Raw genomic sequence first — 14136 nt, forward strand, 5'->3', positions numbered from 1 at the left:
CTGAGCCTGCTGGGCAGGTCTCGTTATACAGTGAACATGTTTAATAACAGAGAATGACCGTGCCTCCGTGTGTTTCTTGCAGCTTCACGACGAGTTAGAAAAGGGCGAGAAGGAAAGCGCCGAGCTGCAGGAGTTTGCCAATGCCATCCTACAGCAGATAGCGGATCACTGCCCTGACATCCTGGAGCAAGTCGTCAACGCACTTGAGGAGTCGTCATGACCTCGGCCACTAGCCCCACCGGAGCAGCACACCAGTGGCCCCGCCCAGTCAGTCCAAGGAGCCATGAGAGTGGATAGGAATGTGAAAGACAGAAAATGGGATAGAAACTTCTGGTGCACCTTTTACAAAGAAAACAAAAGCAAAAAAAACCCTCTAAAAACTACATGCTTTCTGGGTTCTTCCAGTCTATGATTAATCAGTCATGTTTGCATTCATCTTCTCACTGCCTTTCTACTTTAGAATCCGATTCCCATTGACTTAGTCAATGGCAACTTTTGGGTACAGCTAATCAGACCTCTTCCAAGTCTACTGAGCAAAGAAGAGGGGATCCACTGAATACAAGCAGCTCTAGTTCTCCATGAGGTTGCAGAAGGGTAGCCCTTGCCTTTCATTCATTTATTGGTTCTTTTTTCTTTCTTTTTTTTTCCTCTTTCCATAAAAGCTGAAAGCCTGAATTTCATAGTGCTAAAGCCAAACCTGAGTGTGCTCTGTTTATGGCTCATGACCGGCCAGCATCAGCTAGCTAGCTCAGGTCTCGCTGCCTATCTCAATGTCTCTTATGTTCTTAAATAACAGAGAGAGGAAAGGAAAGTTTCCCATTTTGTTCCTGTTAGTCACTTCATCTATCAGCTGGGAAACAAGGTAGGCATACTGGTACTTTCTGTTTACTTAACTTTGATTTTTATTGTTCACTGATCTGACTCTGAAGTGCTGAGTAAGGCATTTTTTCAGGTAACTCTTTTCATCTGTCGATTTCTTGGGTTTTTTAGCTGAGGTTTCTCATCATAGGTCTGTATCTCCCAAGTTCTTATTTTATAGAGAGCTCTCTCCCTTCAAGCAGGTGTGGTCAACAGGTCAGCTCCCAGCTTTAACTTCTATGGTTTGTCCATTGCCAGTTTTTCAGGCCATAGCTTTGTGAACACTAGCTGCCATCAGAATAGTCTTAGGCATTTTGTAAATGAGAAAATTGCATCATTTAGCTTAAAGGTATAATTTTAAAGCTAAGTGAGGTAAATCGGTAACATAGTTGTTACTATAATTATAATTTAATTTATTTTGGTTTAGCTGAGGTTGACAAGGAGTGAGTTTGAGTTCAGAGCAATAACCCAGTCTTACAAAGAGGAGCGTCTCTGCTGGAGTTGGCACCCAGCTGAGTAGATAGATATGAAATCACAGCTTTAGTTAAACCAGTGCAATTCTTATATGTATATGAGAGGCCTTAGTCTTGTTCCCATCCATCTTTGACACTCGTTAAAGGCCCTGCTGATAGGTAGTATGACCTGAAATAGCAGGTCGGTTTGTCATTGTGGTAGCAAGTCAGAATCCTATTTTATGAGTAGGACTTGGGTGTTCATTCTTGGACTATGCATTAATGGGGAGACACGTTTTTTCCTGGCTACCAGTGGTTATGTGTGTCTGGGGGCATCTGCAGGACAGAACCTTTTAACACATCCCCATGTGCTCCTTAAAGGAGTTGTTCCCCTTTAGCTTTCTCGTATTACTTAAGAGAACGAGGGGAGGGGGAAAGGAGACCAAATATCAACACAGCAGTGGAAGAAATCTTGGTTTTCTAGTCACTAGCTAATTATGAATCCTCTCAGTAAACCTCCCATTCAGAGCTTGCAGTTTAATTCCATATGACTTACTATGTTTTGAGCTTAATCACTAAACTGTTATGCTAAGGAAAATGTTCCAAGCCCTTTCAGGAAAACTGCATTTCTTATGTCTTTCCAATCCACAGCACAGCTCCCCTGTAGGTCTTTCACACCTTATTTTTATCTTAAGAAGTGACCGATTGCTTCCAATAGAAAGGAGATCAGCAAAAGTTTGAGTAAGGGAAGATCTACCCTGTCTATTTTTCAAACAAGTACTGAAAATTGGGCAAACCTGAAACCTTATATATCTATAGACGCTATTGAAAACTAACTGATTTAAAATAAAACATATCCCAATTCATTCTACTGTAATGATTCAGCAGAAGGAACTGGACCCATAACTATGGTGTCCACTAGGAAGAAATACCTAAGTCTCCAAAGAAGAGGTGATTCACACCTTTTCCACGTTTTGAACTGCCAGTGCTTTGCAAATCAGGAAATGTAGCTTTAGTTCTCACTGTAATAGCAGCCTGCATCTGAGCTTTTTTTGTCACGGGTGAGGAGAGTAATGGGAACCTGAATGCGTGCAAGGGGGGAACACCGGAAGGCGTGTAGACAGTGACTGTACGTACCACGGAGCCGTGCCTCATCCCAGAACCACCCCTTTGGTCCCATTATTTGAGTCAGCACGTGTCGATAGGAGCTGTTTTGAAATCTTTCCTCTTGCTTTTTCTTCATCACCCCTAATTACTCACTCAAGGAATTTAATGCCGCCTGTAAAAGCATCAGAGCCATCAGCCTAACATCATCACACCGCCACCACCACTCCTGACTATCTCATTAACTTATATGGTCAAATCTCCAGCTGCCCTGGTTCCCTGCTGTAAAACAATCCCTCCTCTGTGAGAAGCTGTGGAATTTCCCTTATCGATGGTTCAAATGACTCCTGCTTGTAAACGTCTTACTGAGATGTTCCTTGATAGCGTTTCTGCTGCAGGCAGGGGCAGGGGGAGGGGATGGGAACGAGGGGTGGTCGCTTCGGGCTGTTATTTCAATTCCCTTGGTTTACTGCGTTGCCCCTTCATTGCAGGAAAGCTGCGAGTTTCAGTGCTGGTTCTTCTGCATCTTCAACTCAGGTGCCAGCCTGTGGCTGCGTTTCTAGAGTTGGAAGTGCCCCAGCCAAAGGCACGGCGCTGTCGTGACAGCGTGTGCAGGATCCATGTGTCGGCAGCCAGGTGAATCTCATTGTTTACACATCTCCCGACCTCTTCCCTGAGAGGATTTGTCAAGCCTGGCTAGTTTTCACGCTGGCCATTTGGTCTTTTATCTCCCAGCCACACACCTGCTGTTCCTCCCATCTGGATTCTTGGGCCTTTGCAATTTTTCTCGTTAACCGCTGTTATCTTCTAGGTCTTCTAGGCTTCCCATCTTAAACATTGATCTTAGACCTCAGTAGAGTGCTTTCAGGGAGAGAGCAGATCTCATTTAGGAACAGATTTGACCCAACTTGATCTCCATTGAACTATTTCAGGTAATCTCTCAGATCCTGTGTCGACAGAGATCTTGTCATGGTGAATAGCTTGAGGAACTATGTGATTTGGGAGGTGCTGCTGGCCACGATTTAATGCTGAACGTGACCAGTGAAAGCTTTTTCTTTTCGCTCATATGGAGCGCTGCACCATTGGCCTTAGGGCAACGACGGGATTTTGTTACCATAATCCATCATGAAATTGCACATCAGGCACATGGCAAAAGGGCCATATGTGTGCACGTACTGCGATGCTCATCCGGTTGCCTCAGCCACCACTACTCTTTTAAAATCTTATACCCAGGTGTCAGCAGCCAGGCAGATGCAGAGAGTTTCCTAGCACAGCACTCGGGAACGCAGCAGCTCTGGGAAATTCAGGGGCCCTTCCCAGGGAGCCTGGACAAACTTGCTTTTTTCTTCTCCTGCTGAATGAAGTTCCATTTGCTACGGGAGCTGTGAAAGTTTGAATTGCTCTAATGTTTTTTTTTTCTTTCAAGCTGTCATTTGTAGAGAAACTGAGAGATGTAAGGACTTAAGGAGCTGTCTGTAGAAAATTAAATAGGTCATTTTAGCTGGCTTTGGGCTAAAAAATAACTCAAGCTTGAAGCCCACATACAAGCGTAAAAGCTGACACCCCAACCACGCTTGTTCATGATATCCACAAGTCCAAGTACATATTTTCCTCTGAATCCAGCCTCATGTAAAACACTAAAAGGGCATTACAACACTAGAATTACAGGGTGAGGACATGAGCACTGTTTGCGATTGGAAGAAGAATTGCCTGGCGTGCTCCCAAACGAAGCTCTAAGCTTCTAGTATTCTCTCTCATTTTGACTGCCTTTAACCAGCTTTCCCTCTAGAAAATGCCAAACCCTCTTTGGAGTATCCGATTTTTGCCAAGTCCGGGGGACGGAAGGTGAAGGTCTGACGTGATGCACAAAACTGTGTGCCATTTCTGGTTCCACGGCTGGAATATCCCTTCTCTAGCAAATTTTCTGGTACTTTGGGGCTCTTGGTATTTTGCACAAGGGAGCGTTAATGTCATAAATCCCGTAGACATAACCCTGTTTTTTGAACCAAAGGGGCACCTCTTTTAATTTGCCCTGTAATTCCCACCCGTTCTGCTGCTAATGCTCAATTTGTTGGGAAATTCCTAGAACTGGTAGAAGGTTGACCGCGTTGAGTCCCCACTCCTGTACTAATTGCCAACCACTGCCACTGAAGGGGTCTTTACAAAGGACATAGAGAGTCACGCGCTGATACCATTTTAAAGGAAAAATTTCACTATGTAAGTAATGCCTATGTTCCTCAAATGACTCCGATGAAATGCAAAAGGGAAATAGTACAATCAAGGCGTCTGATCTTGAAGCCTCTACTCAGCTCAACGCCCGCACTGAAAGAGGGAACGGGAGAGGATGCAGAAGGCTGTGGATAACTAACACTGCCCCAGCGAAGCCTGCGGGGTGGGAGGGTCGGGCACGGGGCATGGCGGGGCATCGTGCCTGGCAAGGCCAACTCTGCCAACCCGTCTTGTCAGTGTGGAGAGGAAAAGGAGTGTCGGGGGGGGGGGGGTTTAAACAAAATAATGTTTTTAATTGTTTTTTCCACATAAATGGAAGGAACCTTACGCAACAGCAAATCCTTCTGAACAAAATGGCTGTGTCCGCTGACTATTTTTAAAAAAAAAAGAAAAACTGTTTCAAAACTTTTTAGTGTCAAAAGCATAAACTCAGAAATCCTGACTTTTTCCAGTGTGTGTGGTGAGTGCTGTAACCCTTTCATCAGTATCTCTCCTGACTTTTTCAGGGGTGTTTTTTCCTGTTTTGTTTTCTGCTTGTCGATATTGTCTGTGTGGTCCTAAGGCTGGGGCAGTTACCAACAATGTGTGTCTGTTGTCGGATTAAAAAAAGATAGTAGTAGAACTGAAAAAGATGTGTTTTAAAAAATATATAAAAATAAATTTCATCAAAAGGAATTCAAGTAAAGAAGCAACAAAGCCGTGACTCCTCCTCTCGGGATTGTACGGAAAAGGATTTGTGGGCTTATAATTATAACCAGTTGCCTCTCACAGGCTTTTGAGGTCCAGGGCAGCTTGGCCTCTTAGGAAATGTTACAAACCCCGTATAAATTCCTGCTTTCCCAGGTTTATACTGTACACGTGTAATACAGAAATGGGCAGAATGAAACAGTATTTTGGAAATCAATCTTTGCTGGTAACGGTTATCAACACCAGGTGTCCCTTAAGATGGGAACCGGAGATGTAAATGGGCCAAATGCTTTGGCCAAATTTTCCCTGTCTTCTCAGTCGCACCCGTCGATACCAGGGACACCTGCAAGCGCAGATCGGCTGGTGCAGGTAGTCGTGTGTAGGTCCATTACCAAAGCTGTATTTCTTTGCGTCCGGTGTTGGTCACGTAGCCGCAGCGAGTTATGGTACAGGAAAGGACTAGCAGCCGCCTTCTGCTGTGGTTGCGTCAAAGACTTGCACTGCTTAAGAAGAACAACGTGAGACTAACCGGCACGTAACATAGACAAAAATCCCACGCAAATTGCTTTACCTATGAGACTAGGTAAAGAATTTCATTAAATGAACGTATTTTTTATATCAAACTTATTGTATGCTGTTTGTCCCTGTTTTGCACCTCTAGTTTGGATCTTGAAAAAGAAGTCCATCCGTTTTGGTTTTAAATAGATGTTTCCACTTTAGGTTCTCAGTGGTTTGGTGGGGCTTTTTGTTCAAAACATTGTTACTCCATTTGGAAACTGGCAAAAAATGGGTCTATCAGTCACGTGTACTCTTATTGTTATAAAGTTATCTAAAAGCCAAATTTGAAGCCAAATTTTATAAGTAGACATTGTTCCTTTAATCTACCCCATCTTCCCAGCTTTCCGTGGACATAGCCAAATCTCTGTCCTCCCTGCCTGCCCAGGGGCGGCTGCGCTTGGCCCTTACTGACACACTCGTTACAGCTTATATAGGGAGGCTTGAGTGGCAGATGCCTTTATCAGTTCAGGTGCTGGAGGAGGATGAATCAAACGGGACCATGAACAGGGGAATCATTTCTGTGCTAGCCTAACATGCTGCTCCAAGCCCACTAAAACAGTATATTGCCGTTTCCCTCCAAGTCAGTAAATGAGGAGAGCCAGGTTCGCAAATCATTTGTGGGGTTAAAAAAAAAAATCTGTGGGATGCTCCATCCACTCCACAGACACGGATCCCTCATTTGCTTTGGAAGAGACGTGTTGCACTTTAGCGGAGGGGGAGACAGGCTTTGGGGATGGGATCTAGCGTACTTGAATTCCTTTTTGAAATAACAGCAGCGGGAGACATTGATGTCTGTGATGCAAGTGCGCACGCTGCCTTCAACTTGTATGTGTTTTATTGCTGGAGTCATGTTACTGACAGGATAATGAAATTGCAAAGAAAATGTGTTATATTCAACTTTGCCTTGATAATATAAACACTTTGTTCATTTTTTTTCTTCTTTTTTTATTCACAGACTAAGTTCATCAGGAAATTATAAAATTATTTAAAAATTCTGTGCTGTGTCTTCATTTCGGTGAATTTCGGTGTGTCTTGCTCGGTGCCGTCTCCTGCGTGCCCAGGATCGGAGGGCAGGTAGGAGGGTGGAGCGGCTGTGCGGCTGCTCCCTGACTCCAGGCTTGAGGTCCCATTTGTTGCCCACCTGCACCACTGGAACAACCCTGCTGGGGGTCTCAGCTGCACCACGTGCCTGGCAATGCTCGTGGCCATGGTGGGGGCTGTCAATCACAGGAGTGTCCCGGTTAACCCAGGACTTTACAGGTCAGGTAAGTGGAGATATAACAACTGCGTTTACAGTCAGCTGTCTCCTTTGTCTCTCTCGTGCCTGTTTTCCAAGTAAATGTGACATAAATGTTGCTAACGAGTGACTGCATCCCAGATGTGCATCCAGCGTTGAGTCAATGTTGGGATCACATCTTAACGGAGTAATGCGCCTGGAAAGCCTTGCTGTGCAAAGGCCGGTGAGGCTGTCCTACAGCGCGTGTTCCTGCTGAGACTCGGGCGCGGGTCCTGTCCCCACGGGAGCAGAGGGGAGTCACCGCTTCGTGGCATAAGACGAGCTGTGCCCCCTGCAACGCTGGAGGAAACGGGGTCTACCCAGCGTCCAGTCTCCAGCCGCATTTTGAGGATGTGGGAAATTCCCTGAGTAATGTCACTGTAAAATCTCATTTTTCTGGCATTTTTAACTGTTCTAAAGAGAATAGAATTGCAACACTGGGTCCCGCTGGTAGAACAATGTCCATGTTAAACACACTCCACCAGATTCTCCGCAGCTATCCTGAAGCCCTGGCAGAGCAGACCTCCCAAAACTGGGACACTTTCTAACCAATTTCCCTCCCAAAGCCTCTCAGTTTCTTTCTCTTTTTGCCTATCTGTGCAGCCGATTTTTCTGTGGGCTTTCTTGCTGGCTTTGTCCCTTCTGCTTTCTGTAGATTTATCATTCCAAGGGGCTCTTAGGATCCCGACTCGCTGTTTCCATACGAGTGATCCCGTGTGTGACAGGAACAGGCGTCCTGATCTCAGTGCCTGGACGTTCCCCTCCCTCTGCTAATTGGGTTTCAATCACTTGGGCTTCAATTAGGCACGTAAAGCAGCGTGTGGAAAAAGGGTACGTGGGGATTAAGGGTCTCGGGAGCTTTGAAAGGAAGAGTCCATTGGCCTTTTTGGTTCCCAGTCTGTTTTATGTTCGCTTGAGCGTCTTTGGCTGAGAAGAGGATTCGTGATTCCCATCAGGCCAGGGTGTGCCTGGCTTTTGCAGCACAGTCCAGATCAGCTGAATGAAACCACATGCCACATAAATTTAACCAATTACTGTACAATGCAGTATCCGTCGGTCTGAAAGCGGTACAAATGCCATTTCTGACTGGCTTGTCCTTTCAAAAGAGGAGGACAAGTGACAGGCAAGAGTCGCAGCCACCGCCAGCGGGAGAGCACATCTGCAGGGAGAGCAGCACATCTGTAGGCAGAGCCGAGCCGAGCCGAGCCGAGCTGCCGCAGCCCGCGCCGGCTCTGGCTGCTTGGTGTGTTGCACCGCCGTATCCCCGCAGGCTGACTCATATTTTGGATGGCCCGTAACAATAACACTGTTCGCGCTACAAAGCAAAGATGCCAAATCCCTTTTGTGCGTTATCAGGTTACATTTTATGCATTGTGCAGTAAAACACAACAAGGCATCTGAGAAAAATTGTCCGTGTTGACTGCTGTGACACAGAACAGGCAAGGCAGCAGTGGAAACGGCGAGTGGTCAGCCCCGGGATCAAACACACGCAAACTTAAAAAGTTTTCCTTTGCACATGTTGCAAGGATAGGTTCATAGGGGTGTGCGGAGCCCCTGTGTTACCCAGGCTCCTGATTAAACAGGGGCCTTCTGCAGTCTTCTAGCCAGGATGACTTTGTAAAACCTGCTTTTCTAAACTACATCGGTCAGGGAAACTGCTGAAACCACATCAGCGATCCACTGGGAAGAGCAACGTCTTAGGATCTCCTATTTCCAACAGGATCTGCTGCACTTGTGCTGCACAGATGCCTTCTGCTTATGTGGATTGGTGCTTTAGGGATACATCAGCTGTACCACGCAGGATTACCCAAAGCAGAAATTCCAAACTAACTGCCTGCGCCAATGAAGTGATCTGCATATGACCAGAGACCTTTAGACTGGGACTTTGAGATATCAGGTAGCCACTCTTCTCACTGGCCTTCAGGATGTTTGGAGATCTTGGGCGAATGGCCAAAGTCCTCTTTTTTTACTATCTTTAAAAACCCTCAAACTCAAGAAAGGGCATATGCCCTGGAAGACTAAATGTATTGTAGCTATATATAATAAAATCGATTGCAAACAATTTTTTTGCTTATCAAGCAAACAGAGCCATGCACTTTGTGTTGGTAGACTTTATTTCTGAATATACTGATGATGTATTATAAAACGTAAGTGGAACGGCTGGGACCAGCTTGGGCGCGGCCGTGGGGTTACAGCAAGTGATTCTGTGGGTGTGGGCTTCAAATCCAGCTGGTTTTAAGTACGTGATCAATAGCTTTTCCCAATGGTTACAACTGCAAACGTTAAAACTGTTCTAGATGAGTGACTAAGAAGTTAAATATTTAGGCCCAGGTTCTGCAGCCCGTTTGTGTGAACGTGTCACTTACTTCAGCAGGAATTCAGCTCCAGGAAGGTCTATGGACGCAAACCTTGTGACAAGGCAAGTTAAAAAACATTTGGTTTCTTTATGTATTGGGAAAAAGGATGGATTGCTGCTGTAGCTCAAATCCTGCTGTAGCAGGATTTTTATTCAGCTCGAGTAAACCCTTCATTTTCTGTAAGGGCGCACCATTTTGGGGAACCACAAGTCTTGGAATGTATATGAACGCTCTTAAACGCTCTTATATGATGCATAGAAACTGTTTTTAGCTTTAAACAGTATATCATCTTGTAGCCCGATGTATTGAAGTGCACGTGTGCATATATCTCTATGTGTCTGTGCCCATCTGTGTGATAATATATAAATATATACAGCTGCACACTGAAAACCGTGTTTTAAGAATACTAAGCTTGCAATGCCAAAGGTCTGGAAATTAGAAGATCTGCATGACTTCATGCCTAATAGGTCCATGATGCAATTTTCAGTGATGTATTTATGTAACTATTTTTTTGCCGGACCTTTCCTTCATTAAGTGTGCAGGATGAATTGATTTCTTGAATCAGTAATTGCATAAGCCCTAACATTGCTGCCATCCGTGCTTCTTACAGACCACCAGTTCTCTGTTGCAAGCCCCTCGTTACTTTGATTCTGTAAATTGCCCCTCACATTAGTGATCACTTAGACATCAAGAGGGCTGCGCCTGTAAAGAAGGAATTGCCTCAAAGTCCTTCCATATTTTTCAAGAGACACGAGCTCATACCTGCTCTATCATTGCCTCTAAAATGAACCAAATCCTGACATTTGGGAAGACCCAGACCTCGAATTCCACAGCCCACAAGTGCCTGGAGCAGGGGATTTGGTCTAGCACAGCATACGTATACATCATCCACATCCAGAGCTAAATTTGGGTTCATCTCTTCTATCTGTTTCTTTGTTTAAGTTGTTTAAGAAAAATCTTGTTATTCCAGGGATATGTGCATCAAGCACCTATTTGGGTACTTGGCTCAGTTTAGTTTTGCAAGTCTAAAAATGCAGTCTAGTTCCCTTTGACCAGACACCTGCATTTGCCCAAACCGTCAGTTTGTTTCTGTGCTCGTCCCCCTCTCTTGACAGAGGTATCTGACCCTTCTCTACAAAACATCTGCCGAGGGTGCTTAAGGCCGCAAAGCAGCTGCGATTCAACGCTGCTTGTGAGCAGACCTCCGCTTCTACCTTCACGCCGACACCGAACAGGGACGGGCACCACAGTGACAGCAGCTGTGCTGTTGCTCCCTCAGCATGCCAGCTCTTCCCCACGCCACGCACCTTTGAACTTCAATTGCCCCCGCTTATTTCTAGTGGGTTTGATAATTGAAATCTTCATCCAGCAAAGACGACTCCCGTTTCTTCAGGGACACAGCTGGACATTCACTGTGATCAGACACCACACGCCGCAAAGACTGCCTGAGGCTTGTTAGGGGGTCAAAGACTTAGAGGGAGATCTGGTTCGACATTAAAATGGAGGTAGCGGTGTGCTTCCTCTATTCTTCCTTTTTATCCATAAAACACATTGCCTTTCTCCGCTAAGTCATTCCTGGCAGCAGCACAAGTCCCCTACAAAGTCCTGTATAAAATATTTGAGACTCTACCCGACAGCCAGAGTGACTGACGTATCATAGAAGGGGCACGTGTTTGCAGACGCTTGTAGAGCGCAGTTGCTGAGGACTGCAAGATGCTATGTCAGATGACTTGGAGGACGTGTGAAATACATGCGCAGGGGATTTAAAGACTGACTGCAAAGTGCAGAAGGAGGTAAGCTTGATTTCAGCATCTCATTGTTTGGGCCCCGTGTGACTTCAGTTCATGCCATTCTTCTATGAATTAATTTAGCATTAACAGTTACTATGAGTATTTTGGTGGTGGTAGTCATTAAAGTTTGAGAAACCAAAGGGTGCGACTATTAAGGATGTGTTGAACTTTATATATTGCCACTTTTGCTGATATCCTTCATTGCTGTAAAGTAGCATATTTTGGCTTCAGGTATGTTTTCCCAATCCAAGTGGTAACTGTAAGGTTGTTTTCAGAGGGAGCCGGGCTCGGCAGCAGCCAGGGCCGGAGCAGCTGGGGAGCTCCGTAGGCCCGTGGCACCCACCGAAGCCAAGGAAGCTCGGCTGTTCGTAGGGAAGGCAAATCACTTACCGCGGAGAAGATCAAACATGCAAGGACAATAAAACTGTCACTTTACCTGGCCCAGGCAGCTTACAACCTGAGTGTTATCAGCTGTAGCTTGATATTAAATGTTAAACCCTCTCAGAGACACTTTCAGCCAGAGCAGAAACACCATGATTTTTGCCAGAGGCTGTAAAATCTGCCCTTATTTCTCCTCCTAGGAAACGTGGCTTTGTGGTATGTTACTGTGGGTGGGGATCAACGTAAAGCTCTGGCCGAAGGGAGCCGCTGGCGGCTGCCTTTGCCTGTGCTGTACAGAGCATACCCCGCGCAGGCTGGGCTTGTTAAAGGCCGACGTTCAGCAGAAGACGGGAGTCGGATCGCTTGGTTCTCCTTCTGCAGGACCAGAAAGGGGTGTCTTCGTTGCGATCCGATGCAGAGGGAAGAAACCAGCAGTGCTGAGTGGCTGCTTCTGTATAATTTTGACTCTACTGAGGAGTTTATTTGGGGGACTCATTTCTTATGCATAAATCCAGCAGAATGATGCTTGTACAGGACAGCCTCTTTTCTCTTTTTTTTTTTTTAACACTTTTTAGCAGAATGCAGCCGAAGTGGTAACAAAGATATTAACGGGTTCACGCAGAGCTTGGCTCTGTTCCCAAGATGTGCCTTTACTGCGCCTGGCACGACTGGTGAATACTCACGTTTTTACAGACTCTCGGGGCTCCAAAGATGTAAAATGAACCAGGATAAGTGGGAATTCATGCTGTTATCTTGATTCTCTGCAGAAGAGGAGGCCCTACAACAGGGGATTGTATGGAAAACCAAGAATGTCCACTAAGGATGATATATGACCGTGGCAAGGTCTTTCTGCTACTCAGCAAGGAAGGAGAGGACAATGGTAGCTGGCAGCTACTGTTTCAGCTGACATACTTGACTTAGATTTGCGTTGGGCTAAGAGCATGCATACTGCCAATTGCTAAAGCTCAGCTAACTTGCAGCAATTTGTTAAGCAGTAGTAACTCCATGGCTTACATTGTCTCTTCAGATGACAAACTAGCAAAATGCTTTAAGGGAGTAGCGCCCAATTTTTCAGTACTGTCAGCTTCCTGTGCATCTCAGAAAGCAGCACCCATTTTTGTTATCTTTATTTTCTTAATTCAAAACTGTTAAACACGAGGGGTTTGCTGGTTACTTTGAATGGCCGGGGCCTGCAAAGTAATCTGATGGGCGCGACAAACGCAGGAACCACTGCCCCACAGCACGTGGTGCTGCTGGTCCTTGGAGAGGAGACGGTAGGAACTAAGTTGCTCAATCCACTCTGGCTTCTGCAAACTCCTTTGGGACCATTTCAAATCACACAATACTGTAAGGTCTCTATTCTTCCTGCTCCAACAACATGAGAAATGGAAAACACTCTTTTGAGCACAGATAACAGAAACTTTTCCCTTAGTACATTTAGGCCAGGATTCAAAATCCTCCATCACTGCGATGACATTGCGCACCACAAATTGTGCTTCCTACCAGTGCCCTCTGAGGGGTCCTCTCATGGCAGCAACATGACGCCTTGAATCCAGAACAGATCCCTCACTAGACCCAGGGCAGGAGAGGTACGACAGCCTGGAGGAACCCTGAGGAAAGGACAGGACCAGGATTTGTCAGCAAAATGTAATGCAAGTTCGCAGCTTCCATTGGGAATCCATGTCCACAGCCACCCCAGGGTGGCAGGGAGGAATTAATGTCTTCAAACACCCACCCTCTGTTTGTAACCCATGGTTTTTCATGGACCTGAGGAGGGGTTTGGCCGCTCACCCAGCCCGTGAGCCCGGTGTGCCGGGGAGAGGCAGCGGCTGCTGGCTTTGCACCGAGCTGCAGGAGCGAGCACTTTGCCAAGTAGATGCGGGAGATGTAGTGCACCAAGCGCAACATCAGTCCTTACAACCTGCCCCCAATAGCCCAACTTAGGCACGATGACTTCAAGGTGACAGTGAAAGGCTGCTCCTCGCCCTTACGGTTGGAGGCTTTAATTTGATCCCTTTGTTAATGAAATGATGACTCTTGAAAACAAGAGCGGTAACACAATTATTTATGCTCATCTGTCAAAAGAGTAGATCAAAGCTGTCTATAGAGCTGCAGACAAATATCACCAGGGATGACCCAGAGGCTTCCTTTGTGTGAAGTGACAGACCGGAGCATGACTTCATTGGGAAACCAGTCTTAGATCCATACAGCAAAGTCACCCAGCCTAACGCTGACCCAGAGCTTTTCTCTGCATTTGCTTACAGCTGAGTAGTGACAGGGGTTAGAAACGATGACGCCGACTTTCCCTGTTTTTGTTTTTCTGGTAAGAGACCTTATTCAGCACAACAGTATCGCTTATGCTCATCGTTACGTGTGCAATCTTAAGATGATATCTCGGCAAGTTCAGACGCGACCGAGGCCTTTGGGTTGTGTCGCTGCGGGGT

The 14136-nt window shown here is 45.9% G+C and overlaps 1 protein-coding gene across 5 annotated transcripts in view; it reads left to right on the forward strand.

The window, feature by feature from the left end:
• ERC1 (ELKS/RAB6-interacting/CAST family member 1) overlaps nucleotides 1-6883 on the forward strand; it is a 296218-nt gene extending 289335 nt beyond the window's left edge. For all 5 annotated transcript variants that reach the window (XM_075159301.1, XM_075159329.1, XM_075159320.1 and 2 more), the window contains one exon: nucleotides 83-6883. In XM_075159301.1, coding sequence (XP_075015402.1) covers nucleotides 83-220 — 138 coding nt within the window. In that variant the 3' untranslated portion in view covers nucleotides 221-6883. The remainder of the gene's footprint in view (nucleotides 1-82) is intronic.
• The last annotated feature ends 7253 nt before the right edge of the window (nucleotides 6884-14136 follow it).

Source organism: Calonectris borealis, chromosome 1 (assembly GCF_964195595.1).
Source record: "Calonectris borealis chromosome 1, bCalBor7.hap1.2, whole genome shotgun sequence".
Classification (NCBI taxonomy): Eukaryota; Metazoa; Chordata; class Aves; order Procellariiformes; family Procellariidae; genus Calonectris; species Calonectris borealis.